General features: G+C 46.8%; 2 protein-coding genes across 2 annotated transcripts; one reads left to right on the top strand and one right to left on the bottom strand.

Moving 5' to 3' along the window:
- Positions 1 to 395: 395 nt before the first annotated feature.
- On the bottom strand, positions 396 to 1,360 carry LOC119453165 (ADP-ribosylation factor-like protein 4C). Its single transcript, XM_037715174.2, has one exon. It carries the CDS (start codon positions 1,232 to 1,234, stop codon positions 629 to 631), a length of 606 nt encoding a protein of 201 aa, XP_037571102.1. The 5' UTR covers positions 1,235 to 1,360; the 3' UTR covers positions 396 to 628.
- A 1,665-nt stretch (positions 1,361 to 3,025) lies between these two features.
- Positions 3,026 to 12,536, top strand: LOC119453164 (diphthine methyltransferase). Its single transcript, XM_037715171.2, has 7 exons — positions 3,026 to 3,139; positions 4,402 to 4,646; positions 6,113 to 6,267; positions 7,106 to 7,175; positions 7,688 to 7,753; positions 9,659 to 9,837; positions 11,588 to 12,536. Exons 1-7 carry the CDS (start codon positions 3,026 to 3,028, stop codon positions 11,731 to 11,733), a joined length of 975 nt encoding a protein of 324 aa, XP_037571099.2. The 3' UTR covers positions 11,734 to 12,536.
- Positions 12,537 to 13,392: the final 856 nt, after the last annotated feature.

Raw genomic sequence — 13,392 nt, 5'->3', positions numbered from 1 at the left:
GATTTTTGTTGTCCCGCCCCATCACCATAACGACCGACCACGGGCCTGCCACAGCACGTGATCCCCAAGACATTTTCTGAGAGCTCGGTGCGGAAGAGAGTGAGAAATCAATGGCCCCGAGGTGTTTTTAGTTTTTTTTTTTCTTTCCTTTATTGCGGCGGCGTTGCGTTAATTGTGCGTACAACACATACACACGCGTCGAATTCGAGCAGCGATCGCCGACCGGCAGCGTAAAAAGCTCGTCGCCCGCCCCGGGAAAACGATGAACATGACTACTACCACGGGGTCGGGAGGGGGAGAACAAAAAAACAATAAAAGAAACAGGAACACTTTTGGAACGCGCGCACACCCTCACGAAGACAAAAAGAACTAGAGCACGGTGACGGGACGCGGCGTTTTTCTTGTTCTTTGTCGGGCAAGCCTGCCGTCGCTATGCGCGCTCCGGTCAGGTGGCGCCACCCTGCGAGGTAAATATTAACGACGGATCAAGCGAGGGCCACGCCGCTGCGACATGCACGCAACAGTACACAGCGTCACTGGAGGGCAGCAGCAGCGGAGGCCCGTAATAGACACACATACACACACACGCACATTCAACCTCGGGGGAGTCCACAGGGCTCAAATTTTTTTAGGACCGCGGCTTGCGCTTTGCCTGCTTGGCGAGGCGGCGCCGACGCACGATCATGTCGTAGAGCCGTTCGAGGCCGTCGTCCAGTCCTTCGCCGATGATGGCGCAGGCCGGCTGTACGTGCCACAAGTGACTGGCCGACAGTTCGTGCAGGCCGAGCAATCGCTCAATGACGCGCGGCTCCTTGGCACCGGGCAGGTCCTGCTTGTTGGCTAGCACTAGGAGGGGCACGCCCGGGTTCTCGCGCGCCACGCGCTGCAACTCGAGGCGCGCTTCTTCCATGCGCTCCTCGTCGACCGAGTCGAGCACGAACACGACGCCGTCGGTGCAGCGGGTGTAGGAGCGCCAGAGCGGGCGCAGTTTGTCCTGACCTCCCACGTCCCAGATGAGGAAGCTGGTGCCCTTGGCGCGTCCCGAGGTTCCTTTGATCTTCTCGCAGTTGAATCCTATCGTGGGCACCGTGTTGAGATACTGGTCGAACTTGAGCCTGTACAGAGCGGTGGTCTTGCCCGCGGAGTCGAGGCCCAGCATCACGACGTGAAGCGACTGGTTGGGCGGCAGGCTGTCCAGCAGCGAGGCGGCGCCCTTGCCCATGGCCGAGCCCATGGCAGCGCGTGTTTAGTGGCCGCCATAGCCGCGGCGGCCTCGCTGCATCCCCGCCCGACGATAATCGCGTCTCGCGACGATTTCACCAGCGACAGTACTCCACCCCGATCGCACGGCCGCCATGACAGCAGCACGGCAGGCGGCCGCCACGGTGGCCAGACGCCGAAGACGCGCGCGCGCTACTCCTCCCGCTAATGAGTCTTCTCGCGTGTCCTCAATCGAGGCCCACCGAAAATTCGTAACTCGAGAATTTAGAGCTGTAGACTTTGCGGGTGACGTGGATTAAGTTCGTTTGAGCATACGCAGTATAGTACACGCATACAAACATGCGTGCACTTGGCCAGAATAAGAAGGAACTAGGCAGAAAAACGCGTGCCAGCCTTGTCCGCGCTGACATTTTCGAAGGGCATGGAAATGATTTCGCTAAACATGACAGCGAAAATGAAATTAAATAACTAGATGTAGGCACGCGACACTACGAGTAGCCCTGGTGATTCACAATCGTTTGACAGTATTCTCAAACGGGCCGTTTTACATGCGCGAGGCTTAATTTTGTGTTTGTGCTTTCCGACACCCATCAACAACCCAACAACTCGATTGTGCTAATCCATCCAACTCATGTAGGGTTCATATATTGTCCAATACCTCGGTCCTCTATTCCATACAATTTCTCAATATTATGAGATATCTTATGCTCGGTTTTATTGCGCGGAGCTACAGGCAGAGCGAGCAGACGGTGGCAAAGTCTTTAAATTGCACTAGTAGCGAAATTTTACTTTTATACGCAGCCATTTTCTGGTGTTTAATTTTTGATGTTTCCAGGTTTAAGCATTACCTATTCATGAGAATATTTATATCAATAATGTAAAGTTAGTACCAAGTTTCAATTTTTTAGTTTACTTCTTCACCCACAGATGACGCGACGATCTGTAAAAAAAAAAAACATTTTATTGTTTGGTAGCATGGAGGAAGGAAACACCAGGAGAGGCCCTGGCCAGCACGAGCGTATTGGAGAAGGTGTGGCGGAAGTCACGTGCTGTTTTTCGCAAAGGAGCACTGGGACGGGTACCCCAAATGTCAACGTTGCCATGGCAACCGCGCTCCTGAAGCTTTCGCTGCTGGTCTCGGTCGCTGAAAAGTGAGATACGATTTTTCCGCCGGTGTCTTTCCCGCAACACCTTTTGTTCGCGAGAAAAGCGGACTCTGGAGTGTGGTGTGTAAGCTTGAAAGTTGTGTTTTGGATCTGCGAGTCGGAGTGTCGGCCAGCAACAGATACACTCAAGCAATCACGGCGCGAGTCTTCGTTGTCTTCTTCAACGTGCCACGGAAAAACACAGGAGCGCGTCTGCTTCACTAAAACTGCTACAGAAGTTTTGTAGGCTTTGTTTTGACGCGCGTCAGGAGCACACACTTCCGCCGGCTCGTAACAATGCAAGTTCAAAGTTCGCGCCCATCTGCTCCGGCGAGTTGCAGAACCCCTGATTGGAGGCGCAAAGAGAGGTGGCACACCAAAATGGCTGCACTTCCGGCTTCAAAAAAGTGACGTCAGGGCCTCTCCTGTTTTGTTTCCTTCCTCCATGTTTGGTAGGTTTTTTAAAATTTGACCAATCAGTAAACAGCTTTCGTATTGCCAAGATAGCTGCACTGCCCACATGGATACACGTGGTTTTTCCCCCTTGTTTGGTTTCTACCAGCGGGTTTATGTGGTCCTTTAGAGATTAAGTTGTTTACAGTGCCGACTTCTGCTTTTCGCAATCATCGTAAACATCTATGACTGCAGCATCTGCGAACATGGTCGAATCAGCTAAGCTGTGGTCCACGGACCTTGGCCTGCCGGCTGACTGCGTCGAGTTCTGTCCAGTTAGACCCGAATTGTTCGTCGTTGGGATGTACAAGTTGGATGAAGTAAGTCACACACATCTCAACGTTAAATTTTTCTGGTGGGTGTTTTTGACAGATATCTCTATAAACTTACTGAATACCGTCAGCTTACCGGGAGCCAAATTTAAAAATAGCGCGTAGAAGTGGTTTGTGATTGGCCGCTCGACCGAACAGGAAGCCGTGCCATTGGATGGACGCGGGCCAATCGCGAGTCGTTTTCAGACGCCAGTAGCTTTTTTGTGATTGGCTCACGACACTTATGTTTACAGCAAGAGCATGCCGCGGTGGGGCTGCTGCTGATCATGAGGGTTCGATTTGGATGGAGTCGAAATGCGAAAATGCTCGTGTACCTAGATTTAAGCGCAGCCACGTGCTTAAAATTAGTCCGGAGCCTTCCACCTTTATAACTCACAGTGGAGTTTTGGGCCATTAAACCTGACAATTTATGGTTATTTCATTTTGATAAATGTGTTAAGCAATTTTTTCCCCCTGCTTATTTTTAACTCCACCCTTCCATTATGTTTTCACGGCAGGCTTTGACTGCTTCCTATAAGTCACATTCGCATGAAAGATTGTGCCAGCGAGACCCAGTTTACAGACACACTGTGTTATAGATTAGTTAATACATAATAAGGCAGTACATAAAAGATGTGCAACAGAAGAGAACGAAATGGACGTGTAATACAAACAATGAAGTCGTCGAAAAAGTTCCTATTTCTAATTACACAACTACGGTGCCCCATTAATGGTTTTGAGTAACGAGACATTCTGGATAATCATGTGCCCCTGCACTCCACATGCTGTCCAGTACCAGTTGCCACTTTGCCCGTGCAGTTTTCAGAGAATGGTGTGACGTAGATAACGGAAGTGGTTTCGCATGTTCAAGTTCTTTGTCATAACCTAATTCGCCTTTGAAGGTTGGGCAAATGGCATGACGCGAGTGGCAACATTTTAGGCAAGGGCTTGCCCATGTGTGTCAGAGCTAGTTAGTCGCACATTACAAAACATTTAATGGCACAAAGCCTGCTAAGGGCGAGCAGGCTGTCATGTTAGAAGCGGAATTATGGGCACGACACGTAGGGAGACTGCCGAAATGTCTTTCCGCTGTCGTAAGTTCTGCTATATTGTGTGTCAAAATGGCAAACGTTGGAATGCTGGTCAACACGACGTCACAAGTCTTCTTCCCTTGTGTCTGTTTTTCAAGTCGATATACCTTTTGACGAGATAGATATACCGTCCCCACTGGTTCCAGCAACAAATGGCTTGCGTCGCTGTCCATGTTACAGGAGGCAGGCGAGCGTCACGGTGCCTTGACTACCTTTCAGTGGCATGGAGGAGCAGACGTGCAGCTGTTGTGCCACTCTGGCTCCTTGCCGGGAGCGCTCGATGTCAAGTGGAGGGACGACATACTGGCAGGTGCCTTCTCCGATGGCTCAGTGCGGCTATGCCAGCTGCGGAAGGAACGGCTGGAACCAGAGGCTTCGTGTCAGGCCGCAAACTGCCTGGCACTGGCTGTGGCTTGGGCACCGGGGTCAGTCCTTTCCCGCTCACCCACTCATGAGGCAACCAGAGAGAGCTCTTCGATCACCATTTTCAGAAGTCCCCATGGACCTCGCATTTCACAATCCAGGCAGAGCAATTAGCAATAAAGAGAGGGGGTATGATCATTGTTGCCTCACCTATGGACAATGAAAATACACACAGGACCATTCGATTTGTCCGGAACTTCGTCAACCATTTCACTGCAGTTCGGCACCAGTTCTGCACTTGCGCCGAGTTGGCCCGGCACTTCTTGCATAAACTCTGCACTCTACCTCTCCTGCGAGAAGTGGCACGAACTCATTTTGTACGATGACTGCTCCAGGTCAAACGAATGGCGACTTGCATACGACGCCATGTTGCACTGGCAAAATGAATAGCGAAATGCATAGCTTCTGCATTGGATGAGACAAGTGGTAGCGCGCCTTCATGAAGAGCAGGCGAATTGGAATATAGACCTTATAAAGCACTGCTTTCTCAGGCACCATACAAAGAAGAAAACGAAGCAGGTCTGTGAACACATTGCACAAACAACAAAGTAAACGGTATTTCCAATCAGCTACATTCCTTTTTCAGCCAGGTCTGCCATTTCAAGTGCATTTTTAGCAGGTAATTAGTAATGACGCATAGAAGTAGAGTTTTGTTTTATCGCCCACTGGTGGCATGTCAAGTCAGTTTACTAACTGTATAGAATCGGAACACCAGTTATCTCTGCTGATTGATTCCTGAAATGTGCTCGGAGTTCGAAGTAGAAGTTTCAGAACTGGTGTAATTGGGAAAACACTGGAGGCAAGTAGTCCGCTGGTAATCTTGGCTAGCCGTACCATTCTGAAGGAACAAGTTGAACGACCACCAGGCACCTGTGCTTAGAAACATGCCACAGGGGCCACAAGCTGTACTTTTGACAGACACTTTCAGGTTCAATTTCAAGGAGCCAGCCAGCTCTTCCGTGATCATTATGTGCGTGCAAACATTATAATAATCAATAGTAATAAAAATAATAATGTTTATCTCACCACAAGCCAAATTTGTTGGCTTGTGTGACTGGACCACTAACAAGCAAGTTTAGTTCGTTTGAAACAGGTTGCACAACCCAATAACATTTAAACAATGTGGCCCAATTCATATTTTGTATTGTATCTAAAAGAAAGAGGAAGAGTTTAGAGACAGTGTAGACTCTTAGTAGTAGCAAATAAAGTATCAACTTATAGGTTTTGCAATACCAAAGTCTGTAAACTGGTGCTGGCGATTGTGATTGCGCGGAACAAGCAATGCCGTCTTTGTGTATGTGCCTCTCAGTTTCATTTGCCTCTGATCCACTTTCCTTATAGTGGTAGAACACCTTAACGACTCTGCATCCTGTATTATTTCAGCTGGCAGCCAAACCACACAAAGCGTAGATTTGTCTTAGTTGCAGCGATGGCAATGGCCTTTCTAAGCTGGTGTCATCCGATGCAGGGGAGACAAATTGGCTGTAAGCTGCTCCAACGGGTCTGTTTCGATACTGAGCTGTGGATCAGCTTCCTTGGAGTCCACGGCGGAGATCCAGTGCCACAACTTTGAAGCTTGGACGGTTGCGTGGGATGCTGCACAGCCGCACGTCTTTTACACTGGTACACAAGTTGCACAGGCCTCTTGAGACTTTGGCAGACTCGGCAATTACTTGGCCTGTGTTGTAGGCTTGAGAGGAAGCTTAGCTCGGGGCCAACTTCAGTTCCTCTATTCAAATACATATCAAACGCCAAAATGATTTATCAGACAGAACCGATTAGAATGATGCTCAGTGCACTTAAGAGAAAGCCAAATCCTACTGATTGTAGGAAGCAGAATTTTGATTTAAGGCGTCGAATTTTTAACCAACATTGCCTAAATTTGGCAAGCTAAAAAACAAGAAAAAAAAACAGAAAAACTCTTTACAAGTCCATAACCCTGCTGGAAAAAAAAATATATATATAGCACAGTTCTTCCCTTATAGTGCTTCCCTTATAGCATCTGAAGTGCACAAATTTGATGCGAGTTTATGACATATGTGAAAAATTTAAATTATTTACAAGGGTTCTGCAAAAATTCTACTTGCAGATTACAGGCATATTTCTGAGCGGTGTATAATACATCAATTTTGTTCGCTTTAGATGCCTTATTAGGTGTTTACAGAATTGTCATATCATTATTTATTACAAAGTTACAGAGTTGAAAATTTGGTGCTCCAGTTTTGTTTAAAGTCTTCAAAAATGCTTTGTGCAAATATTGATGGTCTAAATAAAAAAGTGTGCTCGTTACAGTCACTAGATTTTAACTTTTTCTTTCAAATGCAACAAGCCTCATCAAAATTGGTGCAGTGGATTCAGAGAAAATGGTTTCTCTGTTCACGTGTACTTATATAGGAGAGGGAGCTCCAAAGTTATCCTTCTTTTAACAGTTGGCCCCTTTTTTCTTTTCATTGTGATGCAGGAGGTGATGACTGCCGATTCTGCTGCTGGGACGAGCGGAGCCCTGCGCAGGCTGTCCGTACCTTGCGCAGGTAGCCGAAACAAGCCTTACGCAGCAGCATCCAATTAGTTGTAGTGGGTCAGGCAGCCAGTCTATCATCTGTCGCTAGCCTGTGGCTGTTCACAAATTGACAAATTCATAGATAGCTTTTGACCGATCCATACCTTACATTGGCTTCTGTAATCGTGTTTTCATACGTTTTATACATTAATGCTGATCTTCAAATATTTAACTAAATGACTAAAAATCTGGACTTGTTGCTGGGCTAGTTGGTTCATCTTATTCCGTCCTTGGTTGCGTCTAAACACTACGGACTAAAAATCTAATGAAAAAAAAAAAACTTTGCTGCGTACGACACTGTTGTGCAGCATAACACGTCCACAGCTTTGTTTGCTCTACGTAGTAGTAAATTTACTAGTTCCCTCTAGTAAATTTTGTAGAAAATTATGTGACAACCACAAACCTCCCTCCAGTCCAGACACTAGTGCATGGAGAGTTGAAACATGCGGAAGACGGCCACACCGAGGCTCAATCTGGTTGCAGGCACACCATGGGAGTGACAGCCATCGCGCCACATCCCAGCCAGGATCACGTGCTGGCGTCGGGCAGGTAAGCTTCTCCCACCACATCCGAGCACGTCCGTGCAGCCTTCACGCAGGTGCAAGTCATTGGACAGCTTTAGCAAAGTGTCTCTTTACGCTCCCCTCAGATTTCACGCGCTGAGGCACTTACAGGGAAGCGTAGGTTTCATATTTTGTGACAGGTGCGTCTTGCCAAGCTGCGAGCAACTTAGGCTGCAACATTATCAATAAGCCACGTGGATGCACCCACGAAGCATCCTACGTTCAGCAAGGGAAACGTTCTGCATTCTGCTGCTTGCACGAGTATTGCACGCATGTGCACCAGCATTCCGGCTAAATCGGTTCTGGCAGCTCCACAAAAGGAGGCCTTAAAGAAGCGCCGATCTTCAAAACATTTTTGAAACCCTACCATGCACTTCATACAAGTATGAAGGCTCAGAAACACCTTTCAGATGTCTTGATTCGATGCTAGAGCTGGCCTTCAAATACTGGACCTGGCACCATCGGCATTATGATGTCATGACAAAGGGCAGAAATTTGTCGGCTTCTTGTTGCAGTAAGGCCCAGCGATGACAACGCTGCTCTTTCAAAAATGAGCAATGGCGGCTGCGTGCATTTCTTCTAGCTGTGCTTGTGTGCGGAAGCCAAAGCGATCGCAGGAGTGAAGCAAAGCATTCTGTTATGATGTCATCGCTGCATTCACCTCTTGGATACTGAAACCGAACTTGTTTGTAGAAACTAGTATCTATAGTCAATTATTGAGGCCGCTTGGACACTTTCCAATATTTCTTTTCCAAGGTTTAGAAGGCTTTGACTCCTTCACTTAAAATGACAAGTCTGAAATGTCATGTCCGTACCCCTTTAATCTTTCACCGCAGCGTGGGCAAAGCAGTTATTCCCACTGTGCAGGGCTTTCTTGCAGTACGCAAACGACATCTTTGCTAGAAATCAACGCAGCGGAAAAGATTTCTTGTTGCCTTTGTTCTGGCGCGTCATGGCTCCATCTCTCTCCAGCTCGAGAAAGTTTCAAAGGAGCACAGCTCCCTGGTGAATCACCGGTGGGTCACAACACAGCCGAGGAACATGACAAGTGACCCACCGGTGGGCCAAGGCATGCGAGCATTGACTTTTTGAAAAGTGCTGCCTCAGTGGACGTGTTAAAGGGACGCTAAATCAGTTTAGACCTATCAGGATTTTTCTTTCACAGCTCTGTTTTTGTTAATTTTGCAGCGAGAGATTGATTAGGAGAAGAGGAAATGAAAACCACACTCCCAGTTCCTGAATTTCATGCCGGAACCTGCAGTGCCAGCATGTCAGTGTGACGTGACAAATTTGAAGTATTTTCTTGAATGTGGGCCATTGCGAGGCAGTGAACATTGTCAAAACTTACTGTGTTCAGTCTTCAATTCCTTTACAATACAGTTGAACCTCCCTATAACGAAGTCGCATCCGACCCAAAAATGGGTTCGTTATATCTGATATAAGCATATATCTGTTGCACTGTAATAGCCAGACAATTTTTTACATACTTCGTTATACCCGATAATTCGTATATCAGTCTTCGTTATACTGACGTACGACTGCACAATGTAGTCCATCTTTACCCATAAAAGACTAGCTAGGCTTGAATAGACGCCGTCAATCATGACTTCACGGCAGAAACTACAAGGCATTGTTTCCACCAGTCTTTCATTTCTGCATCTTTTCTGTCTTTTTCAAGCTATCTGTCATGGTAAAAGTGGCGTTGTTTGGTATTGTAGAAGCTTAATGTACTGATACAGGATTGATCTATTTTTGTCTTCACCACTTCAGAGATTCCTTTTTGTTTTACACAACGTCGCCCGCGTGCATTCGGAGTTATTTGTGTAACGAAAATGTCACCACAACAGTATTAAGCATTGGTATAACCAAATGGTGGGTACGTCATGTGCAGCTATGACGAGCAAGTACTGCTGTGGGATACACGGAGCTTCTCCAAGCCTTTGGCCGAGGGCCAGGCAGGGGGCGGTGTCTGGCGGCTTCGCTGGAGAACGGGCCCCCCGCATCAGCAGCAGTTGCTGGCTGTTGCTGCAATGCATGGAGGAGCGTGTGTGCTTGCCTACAGCTCTGCAGGTAGGACTCTCTCCCATCGCAGTTTGAACTATCCTCTTGCGATTAGGACTGGGCTATTGAGCGATTTGACTGGGCGGTTCATGTGGCAGGTACTACCAAGTTATGACCAGCAGCTTACAGATAGATATCACTGAAGAGAGAAGTATGTAATTGCTGCTAACCTGCAAGTCCAAAACTTGGAGGATAACAAGGGAAAGTTGAGAGGAGACCTAGGACAGTGCAGTGAGCGACGGAATGAATGTATGTATAGGGGACTCTCTTTAAACGGAACCTCAAGAGACTAGGGAAATTGGCTCTGTTTATCAGGGGTTCCGTTCATCAGGAGACAAAGCTAATTATTAGCATTGTATGAATACAAAACCAGCTAACCATGAGGATGGTGTTCCGTTTAAGTGATTTCCGTTTATTGAGATTTCACTGTATATATATAACGTTAAAAGATGGAAGGACAGCGGTGTGGATTAGACAGCATATGGGAGTAGCCAGCGTTCCAGTTGGGGTTAAGAGAAAGAAATGGATTTGGGCAAGCCGCGTAACACGCAGAACAGATTGATAACCCGTAGTCTATTACAGTAAAACAGAATGGGTGTCAGGAAAAGGCATGTGCATGGAACAGCAAGGACTGCAGAGAATAAGACGGTGTGGTGAGATTAGGAAATTAGCAGCCATAGGATTGAGTTGGTTGATTTGAAGAGCAAGATAACTTGGAGGTCGCTGGGAGAGGCCTGTTGCAAATAAAAATGGAAGGTGCGCCAAGCATGGACAGTGGCCATGGGTGCTGGCTCACTCAATTGCTGCCAGATGAAGCTTCAGTCAGAGGCCTGGGTATCTGTCTGATCCCAGTCCTTTCGGTAGAAGGCCTTCACCTGGCACATAGGATAATAGGCTGATGATGGCTGATTAACTGTCCTATCATTTCCTCAGTTCAGATGTTTTTTTTTATTTTTTTAAAACGAGTTCGCTGGTTAAAGCTGGATGATCCAAGTGAGTCACAGGTGCAGTTTTGAAACTCTGCTAGCACTTGCCTAGGGCAGCGCCTATGTTCAGCTAGCCCAATTCAGGTCACAGATGGATGCTGTGTGTAGTCAGCATTCACAGTTCATTGTCATCATTCTCTCACAAAATGCAATGAAAATGGCAGGTCCCAGTTCTTTTGCTCGAAAGACGATAAACAAGCTGTTCTGTAACTTTTCATCTTCTTCGTAAGGATGCAGACACGGAAAAAGTGGTGCTTGTATTTGCTATCTAGACAGCAACTGTTAAGAGGTAATCATCAGGTGATGTCAGACACACTGTGACAGCTCAGTGACCACTCAGTGTGCAATGACAGACGTTCTAAAGGAGCATTCCAACGTCAATTTTTAAGGCAATACACTAGAGTGTCACCTGTGACATGAAAAGTAATCTTCAGAAGATCTTGTCCTTGGCCTAATTGGTATTTGACTAAGGACATAATTGCTGCAAGAAAGATGAATACACAATAAAGAACACAATGACAGATGCATAAATGATGACTGCCTGTGTCTTTGCTTTGTTCCTTACTGTGTATTTGTCCCTTCAGTGGTAAATATGACTTTCAGACAACAGCCGACGCTCCGACACTGCATTTAAAAACTTTGATTGATTCGTTTATGTAAGTGTCCCATAAATCCTAAAGGTGGTATCAGCAGTGAGCCAATGACCGCTTGCTCTTAAGCTGGTTTTCAAGTGCACTTTCAGAGTTTCAGTCCCGACCGATTACGACACGCAGATGTCCTGCAGCGTGTGTGCACTTTCGACGGCCACCAGTCCATGGTGTACGGCATCGACTGGGCAGGCGAGGACACCCTGGCGTCATGCTCCTTCTACGACAAGCATCTGGCGCTGTGGCGGCATGACAACCTCCGGGAATCGTAGCTGTGCCACAAATTATGCAGCATTACAAGATTAGGAAGAGCAGCCAATTCACCGCAAGCTGCCTGAGCAGAACATTATTGCGTTTTTGTATTTCTCTTCCATTTTTTATTATTTTTTTTTTATGCCTCTGCTGACATGGCAGGGACTGGCAGAGGCAGCTATTTTCAAGCTATCACTTTCGGGGATACGATCACTTTCGCAAGGTTTCACGTGACATGGCACCGGGCACATTACAGCTGACGGCGTTCCTGGTACCAGACAAAGACAGCGAGTTAGGCACAGTACCAGAAATGCTGCCAGCCGTACAAGCCAACATGTCCAGTGCCAAGTCACACAAAATCTCACGAAAGTGAAAGTGACCGCTTGAGAATACCACCCCAATGGTCTCTGAGTCACTGCCACACTCTCTCTGAAATTTGCCTTAAAATAAAATGTACTTAGCAGAAGCAAAAACACCTTGTATAGATAAAAAAAAAGTGCCCTTGTTCCTCTATCATTGTTAAATGTATGCCTTATTTATTACTGCTGGATTGCAAAACAGGGACCAAGCAGGCAAGCTACTGCCAATAGGTCACTCCACGAAGTAAATGGTGGCACAAACCTCTCAGCGAAATGAAAAACATAAAGCAAGCAAAGTGTCATGTTTTGTAAAACCAATGCTGCTGCTGTGGTGTTTGCGCCTTTGGTGAAACATACACTTAGGGTTGCCAACTATCCCAAATTTGGTGGGACCAGTCCCAACTTTTTGAGTAAAGGTAACAGACTTGTTGAATAGCATTCAATAAACAGGATTTCCTTTTTATGATGCCTGACAGCCTGGCTGCACATTCTTCTGTCTTCTATTGCACTGTCATATGTTAAAGGAGGTTTCGTTTCTGTCGTGGTTCTAGTTCTTCTGTAGGCCCAAACCGTTCACAGTGCCTCTAGGCATCTGTATTGGTAGCTGTGTTAGCTGGGCAACTACTGCACCTTTTTTGTTGTAAATTGCGACGTGGTAGGCCAGCAAAATTTCTGTACGTACAGAGTAGCAGGTTCTGGCACTGACAGAGTCGGTCGTCACCAGTCACATCCACTCCTCCTCCTCTTCCTCCCTTCCCCTCCCCAACTTCATCCACTCGAGAGTTAGCAACCATAGGCATACTTACTCTACTCTAACGCAGACATTTCTCGGGGAAAAGAAAAAAAAAGTAAGAAAGAAGGAATGAGTGTTAGATCTGAGTATGAAACTAAAGCTACAATGGTGACAAGCTATTGTCATTGGCATTAGAAATTTCTGTCATCCAATCCACACATCACTGCAACTGTGTGGAAGCTTTGTGCCTGCTTTACAAGTTCGTCAGGCTGCCGTGGTCTGCAAGACGTTTAAGATATGTGGTATCTCAAATGCCATGATCATCATCATCAGTCTATTTTTATGTCCACAGCAGGACGAACACCTCCCACCGATCTCGAATTCCCACCGATCTCTGTCCTGCGCTAGCCGATTTCACCTTGTGTCTGCAAATTTCCTAATTTCATCTAATTTCCTGCCGTCCTCAACAGCGTTTCCCTTCCCTTGGCAATAGACATATGCCATAGTCAATGCTGTAGACAGCACCAAAGATGAGATGCTCTAGGTCGTTGAATGTGATAAGAAGACTCCTCCAACAGAGCCAAATT

The sequence above is a fragment of the Dermacentor silvarum genome, chromosome 5 (genome assembly GCF_013339745.2).
Source record: "Dermacentor silvarum isolate Dsil-2018 chromosome 5, BIME_Dsil_1.4, whole genome shotgun sequence".
Taxonomy (NCBI): domain Eukaryota; kingdom Metazoa; phylum Arthropoda; class Arachnida; order Ixodida; family Ixodidae; genus Dermacentor; species Dermacentor silvarum.
Note: the sequence above shows the minus strand (reverse complement) of the source record. Positions and strands in the feature narration are given on the sequence as shown.

Coding starts and splice junctions, on each gene's coding strand:
- LOC119453164 (XM_037715171.2), top strand. CDS start 3,026: ATGGTCGAATCAGCTAAGCTGTGGTCCACGGACCTTGGCCTGCCGGCT. Junction 3,140..4,401: donor GGATGTACAAGTTGGATGAA/GTAAGTCACACA, acceptor TCCATGTTACAG/GAGGCAGGCGAGCGTCACGG. Junction 4,647..6,112: donor GCTGTGGCTTGGGCACCGGG/GTCAGTCCTTTC, acceptor CATCCGATGCAG/GGGAGACAAATTGGCTGTAA.
- LOC119453165 (XM_037715174.2), bottom strand. CDS start 1,234: ATGGGCTCGGCCATGGGCAAGGGCGCCGCCTCGCTGCTGGACAGCCTG.